We start from the raw sequence: 21,654 nt of genomic DNA, 5'->3' as shown, positions 1-21,654 counted from the left end.
TATTTCTAAATAAATATTTACTGAGATGATTCTTTGTGTAATGTATCGGAATATAAAGCGTGACATGGCGGCACATCCCGCGAGACCACATGAGAAAAGACTCAGGCGGGGGTGTTTGTTGATCGGTCTTCGCCATAAAACTGAAACTGAAAGAGGGAATCATTATTGCCAAGATTATAGCTACTCCCATCAACGTTTAACATAAAGTTTAAATTAACACAGTCAATTGGAGAATCTTAGGCGAAATGATTTCATTTCCGAAAATCGAATTGTAGCGTATATGTATTCTCTCTCTCAGTCACACACACACACACACACACACACGCACACACACACGTGTGTGTGTGTGTGACAGAGAGAGAGAATACATATAGGCCGCAATTCGATTATATAGACTATACTGAATGGAACAATAGCCTTTATATTCAGTTTTAATAAGACGTTTAATTTATTGATGCAATGCACATCATATCTCTGCATATCTCTGAACGTCATTCATAAAAAGTCGTCATTCTCAAATATGTTCGGTCTCTACGTCATACATGGATTTGATCTTTGCGTGGCCGTCCTTATTAGAAAACTGACTAGTTTGTAAATAAAATGTTTGATTAATTACGTCCTGTTTTTTTTGGGAGCACACAAAAACACATATATCGACGGACAGACAGAAACACACACACACACACACACGGATGAAAATGTTGGATGTGTAGCAGTTTTAAGCATATCTGTAGGCGCATGCACAACAAGCACATCGTTTTAGACCAAATTCGTAAAACGTTAATGGTTTTATTATTTAGTTTACACTTTCATTAGTTTATAGCTTCATTGTCGCTTTATACGTTCTATTTGAAAAATAATTTATTTTAAAGATTATTATGACGGCATGGCTTCCGTGCTTATTTTTGCAAATATAATAAAGACAGACGTGACAATGAGGCGTCAGTTAGTGGGCAAATTCCAGATTATTACTTCACCATTTAAAAAAAAAAAAATTCTGGTATTTTTACGAAGCAGGTTTAGTAGCAATAATATTTTATTAGGCCTACAACCATAATACTGGAACCAAGAACATTCTTTATATTCCTGCAGTATTTATGAATAGGCCTATGTTCGGACGAAATATCAACCGCTAATTTAATCTTGTGGTAGCCGTTTTTGTTAGAAAACTGACTTGTTCGAAAACTACATTTTTAATAATGTCATACTTGTTTTGAAACACAAACACACACACACACACACACACACACGGATGACACTGCTGGATGTACTAAGCATATCTGTATGCGCATGCAAAACAAGAATGTCGTTTTTAGACTTAATTCGTGAAGAGAAGTCAATGCGTTTATTGTTTTGTTTTACATTATTTTTTTATTACCTTGCAGCTTTATTAACTCTTCATAAATGTCTCGACAAATAATTTATTTTAAAGATTATGTGACGATATGTCTGCGAAAAGCCTGACTTATTTTGGCATTTTTACTTATTTGCTACACTAAAGACACATTTGACAACGAGGCGCCAGTAAGCGGACAAAGGCTAGATTATTGCTTCTAAATACTGATCTATTATTTTGTTATTCTGGTATTTTTAAGAAGTAGGTCTAGTAACAGTATAATTTATTAGGCCTACAACCATAATACTGGAATCGAAAGCATTATACCCCGATAGTGTTCACAGTTTCAACAATCAGACTTTCATTTAAATTACGATAATACTTTTTAGTGGAAGTAGGCCTCCATGATCGCAAACTGTACTAACAGCAAGTAAATAAATTAATGGAAACGAGTTTGTACGAGAAAGCTGTTGGAGCTCGTTGCCGGATGAGAAGACATTTTATTCTTTAAATAACCATGTTACTGGAAAAACAATACCCGGTTTAATCATTTCTATACTTTGTACCCGATGTACAGATCAGAAATCAACGGTGAAAAACGTTCTGAAATGTGTAATGCAGGCCCAGATAAGATTTTAATTGGAAATAACAGCGGGAACTTGCGGCCCAAATGTTTGTTCACAGATATAGTACCGTTGTTTTTGTTAGCAAAATTGCACTACTAACGAAACCTATGTTTTCCTGCTGGTGGAGCAGGACTGCCATCTACTGGCGAGTGCCTGCACCAGCAAGGCGAAATAAAAGCCGTGCTGACGTGGATGCTGTTCTTGCAAAACTGGAATTTTCTCGGGAAATACATGAAATTGCCTGTCTTTCGGTCTGTCTATTACACTAGATGTTAAGACTGTTGCGCCCGAGAGCGTATAACGGGGTCTGGTACGTTCTGTCGAATATATTTATCTAACAGAACTATGATTGATGCTAAAAAAAATATTAAATCCTAATTAAAATGGCACACGTTAACATAAAAATTAAAATCGCACAAACAAATAAATAGTTTTATGATTTTTTAAAAAGAACTGCAAAATATAGTAAGATAAGCAGATTAAAATACACATACGCACACACCCACAGACACACACACACACACACACACACGGAATTCATTTAACTGGAGATGAGCAGACAGATGTGTAGAGCGCCCAAGATAAACGGATCAAACCAGAATACAGTATATAATGAGATATGTCGTAAAATCAAATAAACACCTCATCTGGAGAAACTAGATTATTAAATTTTTGTACTTTAAAAGACATTTCTGCACATAAGTGTTTGTTAGATTGTGAATTTGTGTATAAGTAACATGTTTAGTGCATCATTCTCAATTATCTCGAAATTATATTTAGGCTATCGCATTTATCAAGCGTCGGAAGGGCAAGAGAATTACATCATATATTTTTCCCAGATCTGGTATAAATACCCGTAACCAGGGCAAGGAAATCTAACCATTTCCCCCCTAATCACATTATGTTTATATTTTAAAATGGCATCGCTATAAGGGAACTGTTCTCGAGGCTAATTTTACAGGTACAACAAAGGCAGCTCGCGACGGCCGCGAGGCAGTGAGCGCCGGAGAAGACTCCAATAAAGGAAACGCTTTCAGCCGTCCCCTTTGTGCGCAAGAACAAGCCCTGGTAGAGAAACAAACGGGGGGCTCGGTTCTGGAAACCGCCTAATTGTGTCTGGACGGCCATAAACTAATTAAAAGTGGAATTCCAGACAGAGCTGTAGACCTCGCGTTTTATTGCACTGTCTCCGGAAGGCCCTTTGAAGCTTAGTCCATCTGTGGCATTGCGCGTCACAACAACAACCTCGCTGGGAAAAAAAAAACTGGCGTACAGGCCAACTTCGACTACCAATGTGCGCAGGCGTCCAAATGCCTAGATCGATAATATGTGCAGTTTCTGAAGGACACCGGGTGGTACATATGCTCGCATATATGTGTGCTGGCTCTCTGTGTGTGGTGGCGATGGTCGGCCACTGCTGCTTAGATTGGCGGCTGGTTGCCGATATTTATAGAAATATGTAGCTGTGCCATTTTATTTCCGGCTTCAGCTGTCAGGCTTTCAACGTCTCTCTTGTGTTGCGTCCTCGCGCCTTTCAGCTCTTTGCACCCCATAAACGGTTATGGCGGTAATTGTCTTTTATGGCTGTATACAGCCAAGGGCCTCCTCTGCCAACGGCATCTGTGAGCCGCATCGCAACCTGTCTGTGCAGAAACCAAACAGGCCGATTCCCTTCCAGCAAAAATCCCGCAGGATTTTCGAATACTAATTGAATTTGAATAACTAATATAAAACCCCTGTGTGTGTGTGTGTGTGTGTGTGTGTGTGTGTGTGTGTGTGTGTGTGTGTGTGTGTGAGAGAGAGAGAGAGACTCACAAATTTCTCACTGTTTATAAAACAAGGTAGTATCTCGATCTTAAAAATAACTAGTGTTTGCACCACTCCTCTATTATAACTAACAAAGCGTTTAACATCAAAATGAAGTTATGGTAAAATAGACTTTGTAAAGTGTTTGGTTTGCTATTGCGGATTAGTCTACGTGACCGCTAAAATACGTCTTCTAGTAACTGGCGAATAAATGAAAAGAGGAAGTCTTAGTGAAACAGCAATGCAATCTCATCCAAGAAAAACCGTCATTTTAACGTTCGCTTTTTTAACATAAAAAATTTGAAAACGACTACATGCTCGGAGCGCGTTTCCGCGCAAAATACAGGCCCGAACGGTCCGTCCGCAGTTTGAGGCAAAACATTTTCACAGGTATTTCAGTCATTTTTATTATTTAAATAACGTACAAACTCAATTTCAGAACAGACTGGTCATCTGACCACGAGGTATTAATCACATTAAATGAACAGTGCTTTCTCTTCTTTAACAAAAAAAAAAATGCCCGCCTTCAGAGTTTAAGCTCATGAAATTCACAAATAATAATCGTAACTGTAGATTTACACGTTAATAGTTCGTGTAAGCCGCATTCTGTGGGCTAACAATTACAATTACGTGTATTTGGCAGCTACAAATTTCTAATACATGTAGGTAGTTGTGAGACAGTATCTGCAGTAAATATATGCATACTGTCACATGGTTTCAAATACGTAGTCAGTCTAATAAGATGTTGCATTTCAAGAGGTCGTTGAAGCTCATGCACCCGATTTTAGTAATGGTTTCCTTTTACCTTCCAGTCCGAGACTGTATTGCGTCTTTAAACGATGTCCATCTGAGCCAGAAGTATTATTACATCCCAAACGACCCTGAGGTACACATAAACTACAAAACAAATAAACACATTGCTACATTTCTAATCTACGAAGTCCAGTCACAAGCTAGCATTTGGGCCTATTCATAAACGCCGCAAGTATGGCGGCAAACCTAGACCAGATGATTTACACACTTTTAAAACAGAAATGAACGAACATTTTTGTACAGACTGCAAATTTGTGCAATACAAGGTAGTTTCGTATGAGGAGGAAACACACATTAGATTGACGAACAGACAAGAACATGCGGTCGTAGCACGGATTCCTATACTTTTTGAAACCAGCCAAGACATTTTAAGATTGAGAGAGAGAGAGAGAGAGAAAGAGCTAAACGCAAATTCACATTTGGTTAAGAATTAGAGTAGTCCAACGCCTTTTCTTTCTTACTTACGTTAATTATATTTCCATAGCCTATATATATTCATTTTATTTCACATGATTCAATCGTCTTTCTGTCCATCTTTGCTTGTTTTTTTCATCTTCATTCGCCGGTTCTGAAACCAGATCTTGACTTGCCTTTCCGTGAGATTTAGGAGTCTCGCCACTTCGTATCTGCGGTCTCTCGTGAGGTACATGTTAAAAAGGAACTCCTTCTCCAGCTCCAGGATCTGGTGCTTGGAGTAGGGACAGCGCTTTTTCCTTGTGGAGCTCGCGTGCAGCCAGTTGGACACCGGGTTATCTGAAAGAAAGGTGTCGGGTATGTGAGCAAGGTTCAGTGCCCAAATCCTATAAATCCTATTAATCGCATTAATAACTCTTTATAATAAATAAATAAATATATAAATAAATAAATAAATAATAAACATGAGTGTGTCAACGCACACAAACATGTCTCTGCTGCCGGCTTGTGTTCACGTGGAAACATGCAGGCCTTTTTTGTAGCTCCCTTAAACATGTATCTGAATCTCCTGGAAATGTCCTGCAGCGGTATGCTGCTATTTCACGCGAGTAAAGAAATAAAACGGCTACCGTCTCAAACGGGCTGCGGCACGGGAGGGTTACAGCCTCCTGCTGGCTTCCGGGGTGCCGGGGAGGGCGGAGGTGGCTGCACTTACTCGGGTCGGCTTCTGCCTTCTTCTGGACGGACGCGGTCTCTGCGGCGGGTTGCGAGAGGGAGGACGGGCTGGACACCGCGCTCTTGTCCACCGGGGGCGATCCGCTGGCGAAATCGGACAGGAGCAGGGTCGTGCTCTCCGCTCCGCCACCGGCCAAGATCTCCGGTTTAACGGCACAATGCTGGCTCGACGGTATTCCAGTCAGGGGCAGCGATCCAGCGAAAGGCTCCAGTAACCATGACTGCATATACCTTCCTTCAGAGTCCCCTGCGGTAGCCTGTGGATTCGCGTACGGGTGGTACACTGACGACACACCGCTCGGAGGCTGGGTAGGCACGGCGCCCCAGGACGCGCTGAACGCGGAGGGTTTGGTCTGGAAAGTGCAGGTTCCGAACTCAGAGTGTTCTGGGAGCGCGGTCGGCCGCGCGCTCTGCAGCCCAGCACCGGCGGGGTATCGAGGAGCTGAGCAGTACTCGGCGTCCGCGAGGACAAGGGAGTCCACGTAGTAACTACTCAGTGTTCCTGGCGCCGACATGGCAAACGCACGTTCGCATACACGCGCGCACACACAAACACACAAACACGCGCACACAGGCACTGTACTATCGCCACAAAATAACAATCTGTAGAAATCAAGTGGCAACTTGCCCCGACAAAGAACTACAGTCAGCTAATAAGTTGAACGTTGCCTGCCATTCGATTGGGTGACATGCGCACGTGATCCCCAAGACAGAACAATACGGAATAAATCAGTCTGTTCACTATTAAATGGCTACCGTTTCCCCTTCTAACGTTTTACAACAGGGCCATGTATTTTTTTATGCATACAAATATTACTTTATATGTAGAGCGAACTTGATTGTGAACAATGGGAGAATTGTAATATTGGGGAGACGTGCGCTTACACCACCGGGCCAGCGGGCTCACGGGTTTCTTATTCTCTGAATAAATTATGGCTGAAAGTATGTGGAAAAAACGTTTCACGGGACGAAGTTACACACGGTTTCAGCGCCAAAACTGCCAACTGCTGCATTCTAAATGTAGCTAATGTTGCAATTTCTTATGATTAAACATTGCAAAGAGATTTACATTTATAGCTAGGAAAGTTACGACGTGGCCTACTGCGGAAAATAAGGTAACAGTGATATAAAACTGAATCTGAAGCCTTTCTGATTAACCTAAACCCCTTGGTTGCAGCAAAATTAAAATCTCCTCCGATTGACAAAATTCGCTACTTTGAAATGCTTTTGCACCGCTGAATTATCCGCGCCGATTAATCCAACCGGCGACGGAAGTCCAACAGCCGGCAGAACTCACAACAGAAAATATAAGAACCACGAAAAGCAAAATGATTAAACCTGTATAATTAACCGCTCTAACTTATCCACAGCCTTAACTAATACATAAATTCATCCATTAATCTGCTCATCAAATGCACAAAGCCATTTTAAGAAATGGTAGTATAGGCAGTAGCCTATATTTAGCTAAATAAATGGGTCATGTCATTATTATTATTATTGCTATTTTGTTGTTTTCATCATTATAAAAATGGCCAGGGCTATTTTTTCATCGCAATGGGACTCATCTGGATAAATTATATAAAATAATTATTATTATTCTAGCGTTAGATTATTGTACGTGTGTGTGGGCGTGCAAGTACTCCTGTTATGTCTTTTATAATTATTAAAACACATATATAAGCACTTTAAAATCTAACATAATAATAATAATAATAATAATAATAATAATAATAAATGGTTAATAACAATAATAATAATAATAATAATAATACAGAATGGATTTTACCATAGCACTAATCTAACTAACACGAAACTAACATTAATCAGTGGAAAAACATCATCAATAAAAAGAAAAAGAAATGAAAATAAAACTGCTGTTGCAGATGTTAGCCCAAGTAGGTGCATTCGTTATTTTCACTTTTTCATATTTTCGGAGGCATGCATTTGAATTTCAGTTACAACAGTCAACAGTCACACCATATTTAAATATTGACAAATTATGGCGATGCATTAATGGTCCGCTAATGTGTCGTTGAAAATATACAATAACCCACAATACCTGGAAGAGATACATGGTTTTATTATTTTGTGTTATTTTAATGCCAATGTCATATTCCTATAATTCCATTCATTTTTACACATTCATAATGCGCAAACACGCGCACGCACACATTCATATGCACAGACACGACACACTTATTCTCGTGTGTGTGAATTAACAACCCTGGAAATCTGAAAAATTCTGTGAAAACTATGCCAATGTGCCAAAACAGTAAAAACAGAGAAAGACACGCCAAGCCCTCAAAACTTCTATGAAAAGTATTTATTTCTTATAAATGCCTAGGAGTCGTATTTTAAAAGAGCTATAAAATCTAACTTTCTCCATTTGAAGAGTCCTGCGCCAAGTACTACGCTTGTAATTTCATATACCCAAAATTGCTAGAGGTTATAATTTTAACATTAACCAAACATTAAATAAATACATACATTTGTTTTAAATTGGGAAAGCATTGCTTATTTATTGTTAAAAACACTTTCAGACTGTTTATACGAATGACCAAGACTAAGGGGTTGGTAGATCAGTAAATTCAATGTTTTCGCACTGATCCCATGGTAAGTAATATTTTATATTGAGCCTGAGTCTGTATTTTACTTTGTAGACCACCAGTGCAATATAAAACGTTTTTGAACTGGAGGCTAACGTCAGACCGGGCTAGCCTGCAGCCTCCCTGTGCTACTTTTATTGGCGTGTAATAAATGTAACCCAGAAACTGGACCCTTAAGAGTCCGCGCAATTCGATTCCAATGTTTTTACTTTTGAACATATATTTTTAAACGAATGAAACCCAGTGGTAATTCCGAATAGCACATTAACGATGTTAAATCTGCATCGGCTAATTCCCTGTTTCTTTCTCGTCGTGTTATCGGTGCGATATACGGATGAGGTAATGCAGTTTTTTTTTTTTTGGTTTAAAAAAAAAATGTATATTGACACCAGCCGTCTTCAGAAACGCTTCGGGTCATCCTGCACCGTAGGCCGGTTCTTTGGCTGTAAAATGAAGCGGATAGGTTATGGCCGGACCCTCAGTTTACCGCAGGGGCTATTCAGCTCTTTTTTTCCGCAGATAACAGCCAGTCTGTAGGATCTAAATATCCCCATAAAGCCCGTGCTTCCTTTGTGTTTATTTTATTGAGCAGCGGCCGCATCCGGCTCTCCACCGGCGCGCCACTGAGGTCGCTGTTGCGCGCGCAGCTGCAGTCAGACTGCATTGATCGTAACCGAGGCCTTGCCCCCCGTCCCTGCCTAAAAGAGACACATTTTTACCTCATTCCAAGTCCACCCCCTCCTACCCCCCACCCCAAGACAGACAGATAGACAGACAGACACACACACACACACACACACACACACACACACTCTTCCCTTTTTAAAGTAAGTGTAAACTCTACCGAAGCTCATTGCAAGCAAGCACATAAAGACCCCTAAATAAACAGTTCCTCGTTCTCGGTGTTGCGATGAATTTAACTGTGGTAATGAAGACAGTTTCGTGTTGCAGAGGTAGAAGACGGAGCCCAACAACATGAAACTACCTAAACCACGCGACAGTCCGTTCCAGCCGTTCAGAGCTACACGCGCTGCTGCATTTCCAATTATTTTATCTGCATATGATCGTTTCAAAAATGAGCAACCTGTTCGGTGCCGTTAAGACCAAAACCACGAGAAGGGCACTGTACCCGAGACGGTAAAAGACATATACACTGTTCGGTTTCCCTTCGACAATTAAATAAAGCATAACAATCCAGCAATCACCGGACTCACCGAATTTACAGCCGCGGTTGGAGGGTTTGTGGTCTCGGCGTCCTCGCGGCGGATCGAACACGGGTCTCCTGCTCGAACGTAGTTGCGTCTGCGTCCTCTCCGCCCGGGAAGCCTGTACTGAACTGCGGCCTCGTGTACAGGAAAAGGACAATCCACATATACGAGCCAGTCATAAAACTCCACGAATGCCGGCAAACCTCTTGGAATACTGGTTCCACACGGATTATGGCCGTCTAGGTAATATTTAAATGGGTTACAACATCAGCGGTAAGGAAGACGACACAAGACAGACTAATTTCAATTAAAACCAGCAGAAAAAAAGGTTTAACATACTTTAATAACGCTGTAACAAGCCCATTGCCCGCACATACGCACACACACAAACGAAAACATTTCCACAAAAAATGTTGTTTTGTGTATGTTTTGTGCCGACAATTTATTAATAACGGAACACACAGAACACCACTCGATGAAACATTTGAAACTGTATTTACACAATAAGTTCATTTTATATATATATATATATTTATATATATATATATATATATATAATAAAAAAAGTTTTTTGTTTTTCACAGTGACCCAATATAATTCTCCCGTTACACATCTGCCATCTGCTCCAAACCAAAATGCCAATTAAGAATGAAATTCTTATTTTTCCCTTTATTGAATAAAACACATATCTCCTGAAAGCGAACAGATATTAAAATATATATTATATATTATATTATATATATACAATCGGGTTTTACAGGAATATCTACACCAGCTTTCGGATAAGGACTAGAAGTCCATTCAGTCCTTGAGAGGATTTATTATTTGCGAAGATCATAATTTACATCATTTTTTTTCACATTGGCAAATGCTTTAAAAAGCTAATTTTTCAGAAAGTGTTTGGTTTTAAAAAAAAACATGCACAGCTCTCACTAAATAGAATTTGGGCCAGTCCATCAATAGGCTACAATAAACGTCGAAATCCATACACCCAAATTCCTACTTCGAAGGATTAATATTAATTTGCTCTTTCAAGCTTTGTTCACATCAGTTTGCTTTTCCCCGTCCGTCCGATAAAAAATAAAATAAAATAAAACAAAAAAAACATCGTGATGCAACAGACAAGAGAAAAGAAATGCAAATCAAAATGGACAAATCAAGGACGATTGAGGGGGGGAAAACCACCAACATGAAACTATTCATGAAAGAAACACCCACGAATAAACAGTATCTTACACAGATATGCAAACATGGGGGCATCCTTAAAACCGGATGTGCCTCACGCAAACTTGACTGTGGAAGGTGTCGAATTCAGACAGCTCAAATAAAATTTGAATCACGAAAAACTGTAATTTGCAGTAAGCTCCCGAATTCTGTTTTCGCGATTCATTTTCTTCAGTTTCATACGGCGGTTCTGGAACCAGATTTTGACTTGTCTGTCCGTCAGGTGGACGTTACGACTGATCTCTAGGCGACGCTCGCGAGTCAGGTACATGTTGAAGAGGAACTCCTTCTCTAGCTCGAGGGTCTGGTGCTTGGTGTAGGGGCACCGTTTCTTCCGCCCGCTTTTCGCTGTCAGCCAGTTGGCTGCATTTTCACTTTTTGAATTTCCTAAAAAAAAAAATAAATAAATAAATAAACTTCAAAAAAACACGTTTTAAATAACAGCGCAGTCAACAACAATTTGTTAATTACAAATAAAATAGTACAACAGGGCTTTATACATTAGAAAAGTACCCTCCCGTCCCCGCTTGAACTTGTAATTAACCTTTGTACATTTAAAAATTAAGTTTCAAAATATAATGCCCAAAACAGACAACGACTCCTACCCCTTTTTGTAATCTTTACCCAAATAAGCAATGTCCGTAACTGCGTCCTGAAAATATGCTTTCCAAACCCATTCAATAAGTAAGGCCGTATTATTTACAGGCCTGCTCCTACGCTAAATAAATTATTAGAATATGTTCTCAGCACTTTTGGCGCAAATTTATTGTCAGTAAAACACGGCTTCACCCACCACAATACATTTTCTCCCGATTACAAAAGCCTCCTTTATTTTAATTTTTACATACTCTCATACACAGTAAAATTTTCTGTGTTAATTCAGTTCTTACATGGTACATATGTGGCCTCTATTGGACTATTTTGCACTTTTGCACTCCGCTAGAGTTGAATTAACGCTGAGCATTTTACTGCGTAGATTTTATTTTATTTTTTACACAAAACTGAAGATGGTGCAGCCGACGCTGGCTATGCTCCGAACATTAGCACGGAACATTGGGGAGGTCGACTCTGAGCAGCGTAAATGTTTACAGCGGGAGTGAACGGCCCAGTTTACAGCAAAAACAGAATGCCCCGTCCTTATACCTGTCTCAGCACGCCTCGGGAACAGACACCATTCGCACACCTTTACGACGGCAGCGTCCTCACCTTTACTGCCGGTCCCCGGGCTGTCCTTGTACGCGTCTGGGGCCTCCGGACCAGATGACTCGTCTGCCGACGAAGCTCGTGTCTCCTCTCTCCGAGGCGCGCGCGCGGCGCTCAGTGAAGACGCCTCCTCGCTCCCCTTCCGGGCCATCTCCGCCGAGGTAGAGGATGATGAAGGCGGGGTGTCAAAGCGAACCGGGGGCTGCGGGTCAAAGTGGGGCAGGTTGGACTGAACGCCGTGATAAACCTTAGTGTGCGCGTGGGTTTGAGACAGGCGGAAGTAGCCAGGCATGGGGACATTGACGCTGTCACTGACTGAGCCCGCGGCTGAAGTCAACCTGGTATAGGAGAGGTCTTCTGCGGCTGACGGTTTGGGACACTTCTGCGACTCGTAGACACAGTAAGCGTTCTCCTCTTTAATGTTCGGAGAGAAGCATGGGGTGACGTGCTGGCTCACGGCCGGCTGGTTCACGCGGCACGACCTCGAGGCGTCCAGCCATGTATCCGTCACGGGCATGTAGGGGCTGGACGCGGGGACCATGTTTTGAGAGCTGGGCTCGTTGCGTTTCCCCAGTCCTGGAAAAAATCCACAGTTTGGTAGTCCGTAGGGCAGCTCGGAGGCGGGCGGCACGCACGCGCTGCTACCCTGATAGTAGGGTCCGCAGCTTTCGCCTCTGACGCTGATCAAGGAGTCCACCAAAAATGAGTTTCCTGGAGGGCTGCCGGAGCATGACATTGTTGTGGTGTAATTTGGCGAAGGGAGAAGATAGCTCTTTCTGGCTGACATTTCTTGTGCAAAACATGCCGAATATGATTAGCGATACCCCCACTACACTGTGAAAACAGAAAACCAATTGAAACTTCTGAAGAAAGAAGACTCCGCCCCTCCCGAGCCACGTAACAACACGGGGTCATATCCATCTCGGTCTTAAGCAAAAAAAAGAGCAAAAAATGTACATTCCGTTAGTTTAATCTTGAATAATAACGTCGCACGGGCGAGAGAGAGCGCGCCCAAAACCTCAGTGTAAAATAAATGTGTGCAGTGCGACATAGGCACAAGTGCGGCCTGTACACCACAGAACCAAACTATTTCACTAACCAGATGTTTAAAGATGGAAGTCATAAAGCTGATCCACATCAAATCAGTTTTATGAGTTGTTTCTTCACCAACCGTTTGTACAAAAAAAAAAAACAGTTTTTAACTTCACGTGACGCCGCCGGATTGGAAGTGCAGAATTAGAGATTTAATTCAGGCCCTATTATCAGTCACGTGCAGAAAGACGAAGACAAACGGGTACAAAACGGCGGCGTCAGTGCTTTGTTAACGTTTTTGTAAAATAAAATAAAAGAAAATAAAAAGGTTTATCTGAAAGAAACAAAATCACTGCGGCGATTAGTATTGCAGAGATACCAATCACCAAAAGTAACTTTCGTTATTGAATTGTCTAGAGCGTTACATTTATCAGGTTGGCTAATTCTACCCTCCGTCCGACCGTCTCCACTATAAAAGAGATTTAAAACAAATTCCAATTTCCTTGATATGAACAATATTGAATTTACCAGTACAAAATACCTTTATTCACTTTGGATTTTAGCTGGAAAGCAACGATTTTTGTGAAACCAAAAACTAAAATGTTTGAATGGGTTAATACTTTCGCAGACCTTTCAAATTTAATTGATACAAACACTGAATCTGGAATAAAATCTTTGAAATTAAGAAAAGTCCGTTTTGGTGGGAAATTCAGTACAATATAGCCTATATAATACCGGAATGCCGGTGTTCATTAATCTGTAGACGATGGAAGATGACAAATCACAAGGAGATAATAAAATAAATATAAGATGGCAGAATTTAAAGTAATATCTATGCGAGAAAACAAAAATAAACTGAACGAATACAAACTCTCTGTGATATGTACATACGTCTATCGATGGAACCAACATCGCAAAACATGTAATAATATGCGGTAGGCTATTGAAACACCAGTCCTGCGCAATGCACCTTAAATGTAGATTACTTAAATAAATCTACAATCTCACGTAGCGTTTATTTTACTGAAATAAAACGAAATTTAGCACAAAGTATTCACACTATCGTCTATTTTAGGTTGTTCTTGTTTGGTTGGTAGAAACGCCGTGGCGTTCGCTATCTTTGTAATATCGACTGCTCCCAATAAGAAAAATTTCGAATTCAAAGGTATATCGAATCTAATCTATATATTTTCGCTTCTGTGGTTAGTAAGAGAAGCGGTCGGCTTGACAGAGTAGCCTAGTCACTTTGCGTTTGCACGCCAATTACCAGTGTACCTATGTGTGTGTATGTATTATACACACACACAAACAAACACACACACACACACACACACACACACACACATATATATATATACACACAGACAGACAGACAGATAGATCAAACGTTATTTTATTAAACGTCTTTGCGAAGGGTAACTACGCAACGTTTGTGTTTGTGTTCCTCGTACTGTAACTGTGCCGCAGCATTTGACAATAACTGCCTTCCTCGAGATTTAGAAAACAGAAGTGCTCTGGTGCACCGAACACCCTCTCGCGCCAAACAAGATTGTGAACTTTGATGGGCGCTCGTTTCTTCCCTCGAGCCGGCGACTAAAAATAAACGGATAAATAAATAAGGATTAATTAATCAAACGGGAATGAATATAAAACTCGGCCCATAAAGCGTGACCGACATCGCCACACGATGCGAGGATACTAACAAACCAAACTGCAGATGGCAAGCCAAGTATAAAAATCGCAGCCAAATGATGAATAATTCTACACGCGTTTATAGACAAGTTATACAATAGGTATTTGGACACCTATGTACATGGTCAGCAAATCTGTTAGATAAAAAAACAACAGCCCATAAACTTTAGTACATTTAGAGGTTAAATCACCAGGCAATGACTAAAAAGTATTCCAGCGTGAGAATGAATATGCATTTCTTTTATAACTCAAAAAAAGCGTATGCATATTTCTACGGAATCATATTCGCCAGAGAGAAGCGTCGTTATGTTCAACAATGGGGCGTTTTATCGCATCCCGCGGAAGCTTTTTATTTTACACCGGAGACAAAAGCTACACGCGCACGAGGGTTAATAAAACCCAGTTTCAGTGGTTTCATGTAGCCTGTCTTTTTGAAAATCATAAAGCACGCGACCACCGCATCTGCACCACAGTCTTAGTCCTCGCGTTGGACCGGAAACATGTGGACTTCAACAATAACTCCATGTTCTCTCGCGTGCCCTTCAATGAAATAACTAAACAGAAAACTTAACAAAAACTTGCCTGTTATAAATAAAACAGCATCAGACAAGTTTAAGTAATCCAGACAAGATTCGTATCATTATGGATATGGATCGCAGCCTCGCATATACTTTCAAAAGCGTACCTACAGTTTAATTTTAAAATGGACACGAATGGTTTATTACATGACGGCGACGTTAAACAATATGAGCAAATATAAGGACAACAGATTAACATTCGGAGATATAGGACACAGAAGCTTATGTATTGGGTGGCTGGTGTTCATATCGTGGCGTTGACCGTTTTAAAACAACCCTACTTGAGCAGCGCGCGCCGCCATACTGTAATGGCTAACATAGCATTTGACATTGCTTCGACATATGCTCGAAAATATAAATATGCTGAACGAGTGTCTACAGGCAACGTAAAAACAACGAATGCTTTTGTTGGTTAACAAGAAACGTTCACATCTCGGCATAGGTAACTCAATACGGTCCTTCTGCGACTACAAATGGTCACCGGGATTATGTTGTTAAATAAAATTTACCTGTACGCGCGTTTGAGGCAAAAAAGGCAAACAGCGAGTCGCGGAGGTTTCGGGTGGGATCCTGTTGGCGTTTCCCTTCCCTCGACAATGACATTGATCGAAAGAGCGCCGCCCAGTGGAGAAACCTCAGTGGGAGGAAGACTGGCAAACACCGGAGCCAATGCAGGACGCCTGAAGTTAACGAATGAAGCCGCAACGATCCGCACGCATCGGGTTTTCAATCGCTGCTGCTGCTGCTGTTGTTGTCGTATTCTTAGCAACAGTTAATAACCTTGGTTCTCAGACGGTTTATTGCACCGCGCTCCAATCTTGCAAACGCCCCAGACACAGGCGGCCTTTATGGCCCGGTTGCTGCGGCAACGGGGAGGATGTGTCGTAATTAGGTCGGGATTCCACAGACGCTCAAAGGATGCGCCGAACCGGACCACGACGGAATGCCACAACCATAAACCCTAGGTCTTTGTTTATTGGTCTATAGACGGCCGTGCGCACGAGATATCGCAGCCCATAACGTTCGGAGAGGTAACTGGACGTTTTCACACTGCAGGGCACTACGTCACTGACAGCGCGAGTGGACACCGGAGGAAACTTCCTAATTCCAAGGCTGTAGGGGTGGCGAAAAGTTAGGCTACAAAGAAGTTCAAAGCCAAAAATGCGACAACAAAAATCGCAGATTTGTAGCATAACACCTGGTACCAATATATATCAGCAGCAGTCATGAACAGGTACATTGTTGTTTACATAGACAGAAGGACTACGAATTACAAATATTTACTGCATATTTCAATAAACCCAAAACTTATTCCTCGTCCCGTGCGCAGAAATTGAATATTTCACTTGATAAAATAGCCTTTAAGAAAAACATTTCCTTTCCAATGTCTAAATGAAAACGAATATTACATTTAGACATTGTACACTAATGTGAATGTACATGAAGAAAAAAAATAACATATGGGTATTCAGTTACAGCTTGGAGAAAAAAACTGAGTTTATTGTGTAACATAAAATATATCAGATATTTGAGGTTAAGCTCAGTCTCAAAAGTAAAAAAAAAAAAAACCAAAAAAAACCCCACGCGCTCCCTCACAGCCCTCGAGCCATTGTTGCGTCACTTTTATTTGCATGTTTAAAAAAGAGTTCTTGGAAGAACTGAGGTAACGCGTTTATTTCTTGGAAAAAATGCACGAATAATAAAAGAAACAAAATGAAAGCTGGGGTGAATATCATTTACATTTCAGACAGAATGGCGAAGCACAGACGAGCAGCCCATCCCGTCCTTCTAAAAGTCAACACTCCCATCCCCAACGTACCATACAAAATAATATTAATGCATACATTCTTGGACAGACCAAGCATAGTGCCCCAATCTTCTTATGTGAATATTGTTCAAATGAGGAATCTCACTTAAGCACTTATCACTTATGCAGCACCTTATTCGAATATAAATGGACCAGGAGCTACTACTTGTGATCAGGCAGCGACTCAGTTTTACCTGCGCGAGCATACGTTTTTGGTTTTTTTTTTTTCTTCTTCTTTATAATTAAAAACAACAATAAACGCAAATAGCTGCGCATAAATTATCAGCACTTTTGCCTGTATATACAGAGACGCTGTCCACCCAATATTGCTTCTTCTCTCTGCGTACAATACTCAATAGTAAAATACGACGCACCAGAAGTGAATAATTATGTTCTCGTTTGCACATACACGTGAGTGGGGTGAGGCCGCGTGCAGCAGCCACGGTTTAAAGTTCATAATATTGCACACCAACAACCTCGTGCCTGTCTGGCGCAACAAACTTTACTTAAAAAAATAAAAATAAAAAGATGCAGATGAAAATTTGTCGGTTTATGTATAAATAGACCTGAATCGGAAACAGCTTACATAGTGTCGACCTCCGCATCGCTGTTTTTTTGTTTGTTTGTTTTTGAACCATCAAGACACAACGAGGGCAGAGTAGGATAGGGTACAACCTGACAGTCTCGGCGCAACCAGCGCAAACACAGGTTGAAGGACTGAAAACAGACGGCGTTCTCTGATCATTCAGCCATTAACTCTGTAGAGTCGGTGCGCGTGAACAGGAGTAATGCTGTGGACAATGGTACTTGGCCTCGCGAGGTTAATGCAATAGGTTGCCGAATGCCGCCCGGGCTCTTCTTCCTCGCGCTTTCGTCTAGTCTTTCCGCATCCTCGAACTTGAAATTAACCTCTGGTGTCCGGTGCTTTCGCGGCCCTGACGGAGTCCGAAGCCACGCGCGCTAAAGCAGCGGGTTTGTGCTGTAATACTGTAGACGGTCCCTGTTCAGTTTTTTCTCCTTCATTCGCCGGTTCTGAAACCAGATCTTGACCTGGCGGTCGGTGAGATTAAGCATCCTCGAGAGATGCAGTCGTTTCTCCTTGTTGATGTAGACACTAAAGAAAAACTCTCGCTCCAGTTCCCTTATCTGATACTTAGAGTAGGGACATCTCTTTTTACGCGTTCTCTGGCCACCTGAAAAATAAGGCCAAAAATAAAATGGGTAGGATACAAGAAAATTGTACTACAAATGCTACTACAACTACAACAACTACTACTATTATTACAAATACAACTACTACCATTACTACAATTACAACAACAACAACAACAACAACTACTACTACTACTACTACTAATAATAATAATAATAATAATAATAATAATAATAATAATAATAATAATGAAAGGACAGATCCAAAAACACATGTAAACATTTTTGTCAGGTTTAAACATAAGGCAATTGTACGTTTTACCCAATAATCTAATTGTGTTCCCCTAAAAATCGTTGGTTCTGCCAGTTATGTAGATAAGGGCTATGTTACTATGATATGCCATAATACAGAAATTAATTACATGCTCTTAATTACTCTAACAAAGATAGCACCAAGTCGTTACTTTTATCTAGAAAAACCCATAGAAAAATAAATCAATATTAGTGCAGCGCTTCAGCCAAGAACATCGGCAGTCCTGCTTTATATAGGTTTGCTTTAAGACGGGTTTAGGTTCACGCGCACACGGATTTCGCAGGTGTGGTGTGGGTTTGACAAGTCTCTAGAATGTAATAAATGCACTTTTATTGAATAGCATAATGTTAATGTCTTTGAGACGCGTTTGGCGTTTTAAAACGTGAAAGGTATCCCATGAAAGAAAACAATAATTATAAAACTAAACAGAGAAATTATATATAAGCATAATATAATATATATTCCGAGAGGGGAATGGGAAAAAGAACTTCCCTGATGTTTTGTTCACGGCCAATTTCAATTCCTTGCACATGATGTTGCACTTTATAACAACGTTTTTGTTCTTCCTTTTCGGGGGAAATCTAAAGACCCTACATAAACCTTATATGCTTATAAAACAGCACATAAAATTTTTAACAGCACCGCGCAAGAATGTAAACTTTCCCGCGCGGCCGGTCCGCCGTGTTGATACGTACTGCCGCTGCCAGGCTTCTCCCCACTGTTGCCGGAAGAGGCCTCCGGGCTGCTGATCTCGTCTCCGCGGTCTTTCGCGTCGGTCTCGCGGCAAGGACCGGGCGCCGGAGTCGTCAGCTTGTCGGCGATTTTCTCCCCTGGGAACACGTCGGACAGAGTCTCGGTGTTTCCGTATGCCGAGTCGAAGAACTGGTCGAAAACCTGCGGCAGCACCCCGTTCCTGCCCACATTGGCGTAGAAGCTGGAAGCCGCGCTGGAGCCGGAGTGGTAGCCGGCGGAGGGACTGTTTCTCGCGAACATTTCCCCAGCGGCCGGGGGAGGCAGGCAGTCCCTGTGGACCCGGTTTTCGGTGGGGTAGCAGTGAGACAGTTCCCCTCTGTGGTGCCATTTACTGGAGGAGTCGATGGTGTAGTCCCTGAAGGTTATCTCTCTCACTGGCTGAACCTGCGGCAGGTTAGACGAGTAGGTGTACGTCGCAGGGCACGAGGACGGGGTCTGGGCTAAAAACGAGGGGAGGCTGGAAAAGTCTGTCCCCGAGACGTAGTAGGTGCAGCTGGGCAAATACATGTTCGACCCAACCGAGACCCGCTCGTCAAAATCCATCACTTCTCTTGCTGGGGGCTCCTCCGAGTGGCGGCGCGTGACATGGTTCTCCGGCGCCGCCTGCTCGCGCCTCTTTGAAGCAGGTCCGCAGAGCAGAAATTTTGAGACGGCGAGCTGACGTGGAGATCCATCTCCATCCATTCCAGAGAGACACGGGTCACGTGACCGAGGGCAGAAATTGACAGATTTCTCCGAGAGGACCCGTGTGGGGTGCTGCCCGTGTTTTCATGAGGGCTTGCATGTGCGTGACGCCCATTGCCGGCTGTCCTTAAAAAACTGCCGTTGTGGTTTTGTGGCTCTACATAGCCCTGGAAGAATTTATTTTCTTAAATGACTTGAAGCCAACAACGAAAGCCAAACCTTGTTATTAAAGGTTAGTGTAGCCTACATTGATTTACTGTGTTCCAAGCTTGGAGCGACACACAAAAAAGAAAGAAAACAATTTACCACTTCCGTCCAGAGAATAATAAGAACATTTACCTTTAAAAATAAAAAAAGACTGCGGCAATAAGCTGAATCGTATATGCGAAACTCTGCCCGGGGACAGGAATATTGCCACAGCTGTTCTACTTTTAACTTCTATTCAAATAGCTAGACAATATCCCAATTATACCTACTGTACACCGTATGATTTCAATTGAGGCAAACGGACACCGACGTATAAAGGCCACCTGTCTATAATTTGAAACGGTTACGATGCCTCAGAGAACACATAGCCTATTTCTGGAGCTTGATTCAAATAAGGAACGAAGGAACGAAGAAACGAGGTTCTTCACAATTTCGTCTGAATATTGGTTTGTTAGAATATATTATAATAGAATAACTGTATTTTTCACAGGGGGGACTTCAGATCATGTTAGGGTCTGTGTGTAGTTATAACAGTGAAAACAGAACACGAGCACCATTTCAAAAAATGAAGGAAAAAAAGGCCAAATGAAGTGGGGTCGACATTTGCTTGAATTTTGAGAGTGAGAAACTGATTCAAAACAGAAACAAATGAGAGCACGCATTTACATTTACACCCAACCTAACTTAGGCTACATTTGAATTATTTTTCCTTTTCTAACGAATCAGCGGATTATAACCATGCAGGTTCACTGAATCACAACTATGCTACACGTTCATTCTGAAAGTATAACGCACTATATTATATATACTGAATGCCAGAAATAGTTTCTGCTCAATTAACTTTAAAAATAATGAATCAGACTTGTGTACTAATACGGTTATAAAACGTAAACTGCAGTCAGTCGTGCTTTGCTGTCTTTAAAGGGAGGAATGGAGGAAACCTCTTCTGTTAATTTAGGATGTGTTTTGACAGAGGGAACGTTTCCGGAATATTTTTCCTGTAGGACACAGATGCCGAATATATGCTGCAGACACACAAAATCCGCGCGCACATAAAACACAAAAGAGCCTATCCATAACATATATCTGTAGCCTACATATTTAGAACACACGAGGGCTGACGACTGAACGGCGAGGTTACAGGGGAGGTAGTCCGAAGGACTTGTGGAACTTCATTTCCGAAAAAGAACCACTGCGCAATGGTAAATACTAATCAGAACAAAGCGAGGGGCGCGCCGAGCAATGTGCACGTTCGGGAAAGTTTGTTCATACCCAACAAAGGAATGCAACCAGAAATGAAAGCAAATTTCTTAATATGAGCGTTAGAATAGCTTAGTGGCCGCATGCGCGAGTTGGAACCGTCGGTTGGAACGATCGAGGCCACCGGGGTGGTTAAACTGTTTCAAATATTTTCCATGGATTTCTGTGTCTTATTTTCCCTCTGCGATTTTAATATTTCACCTTC

The 21,654-nt window shown here is 41.5% G+C and overlaps 3 protein-coding genes across 5 annotated transcripts; all 3 read right to left on the bottom strand.

Moving 5' to 3' along the window:
* Nucleotides 1–4,149: 4,149 nt before the first annotated feature.
* Nucleotides 4,150–7,629, bottom strand: hoxa9a (homeobox A9a). Its single transcript, XM_064349132.1, has 2 exons — nucleotides 5,711–7,629; nucleotides 4,150–5,334 (listed from the first exon to the last, which is right to left on the bottom strand). The coding sequence occupies exons 1-2, from the start codon at nucleotides 6,243–6,245 to the stop codon at nucleotides 5,096–5,098; spliced, it is 774 nt and encodes a 257-aa protein (XP_064205202.1). The 5' UTR covers nucleotides 6,246–7,629; the 3' UTR covers nucleotides 4,150–5,095.
* A 1,081-nt stretch (nucleotides 7,630–8,710) lies between these two features.
* On the bottom strand, nucleotides 8,711–16,794 carry LOC135262199 (homeobox protein Hox-A10-like). Of its 3 annotated transcripts, none has more exons than XM_064349127.1 (4): nucleotides 15,783–16,794; nucleotides 11,975–12,898; nucleotides 9,551–11,155; nucleotides 8,711–8,779 (listed from the first exon to the last, which is right to left on the bottom strand). In XM_064349127.1, exons 2-3 carry the CDS (start codon nucleotides 12,756–12,758, stop codon nucleotides 10,881–10,883), a joined length of 1,059 nt encoding a protein of 352 aa, XP_064205197.1. In that variant the 5' UTR covers nucleotides 12,759–12,898; nucleotides 15,783–16,794; the 3' UTR covers nucleotides 8,711–8,779; nucleotides 9,551–10,880. The 3 variants fall into 3 exon arrangements, with proteins under 3 accessions (XP_064205197.1, XP_064205199.1, XP_064205198.1); XM_064349129.1 differs by having other exon boundaries at nucleotides 11,975–12,547; XM_064349128.1 differs by having other exon boundaries at nucleotides 11,975–12,805; nucleotides 15,783–15,863.
* Nucleotides 16,795–16,932: 138 nt separating this feature from the next.
* On the bottom strand, nucleotides 16,933–21,540 carry hoxa11a (homeobox A11a). Its single transcript, XM_064349131.1, has 2 exons — nucleotides 19,241–21,540; nucleotides 16,933–18,273 (listed from the first exon to the last, which is right to left on the bottom strand). The coding sequence occupies exons 1-2, from the start codon at nucleotides 19,980–19,982 to the stop codon at nucleotides 18,041–18,043; spliced, it is 975 nt and encodes a 324-aa protein (XP_064205201.1). The 5' UTR covers nucleotides 19,983–21,540; the 3' UTR covers nucleotides 16,933–18,040.
* Nucleotides 21,541–21,654: the final 114 nt, after the last annotated feature.

The sequence above is a fragment of the Anguilla rostrata genome, chromosome 8 (genome assembly GCF_018555375.3).
Source record: "Anguilla rostrata isolate EN2019 chromosome 8, ASM1855537v3, whole genome shotgun sequence".
In the NCBI taxonomy this organism is placed as follows: domain Eukaryota; kingdom Metazoa; phylum Chordata; class Actinopteri; order Anguilliformes; family Anguillidae; genus Anguilla; species Anguilla rostrata.
The sequence above is the reverse complement of the archived record's forward strand: the minus strand, read 5'-3'. Positions and strand labels throughout refer to the sequence as shown.

Bases quoted from the DNA above. Each gene is read 5' to 3' on its own strand.
- hoxa9a (XM_064349132.1), bottom strand. From the start codon at position 6,245: ATGTCGGCGCCAGGAACACTGAGTAGTTACTACGTGGACTCCCTTGTC. The intron at 5,335-5,710 runs GTAAGTGCAGCC...CCTTTCTTTCAG, and splicing joins GAAGGCAGAAGCCGACCCGA to ATAACCCGGTGTCCAACTGG.
- LOC135262199 (XM_064349127.1), bottom strand. From the start codon at position 12,758: ATGTCAGCCAGAAAGAGCTATCTTCTCCCTTCGCCAAATTACACCACA. The intron at 11,156-11,974 runs GTGAGGACGCTG...TTTTTTTTTTAG, and splicing joins CCCGGGGACCGGCAGTAAAG to GAAATTCAAAAAGTGAAAAT.
- hoxa11a (XM_064349131.1), bottom strand. From the start codon at position 19,982: ATGGATGGAGATGGATCTCCACGTCAGCTCGCCGTCTCAAAATTTCTG. The intron at 18,274-19,240 runs GTACGTATCAAC...CTTATTTTTCAG, and splicing joins GGAGAAGCCTGGCAGCGGCA to GTGGCCAGAGAACGCGTAAA.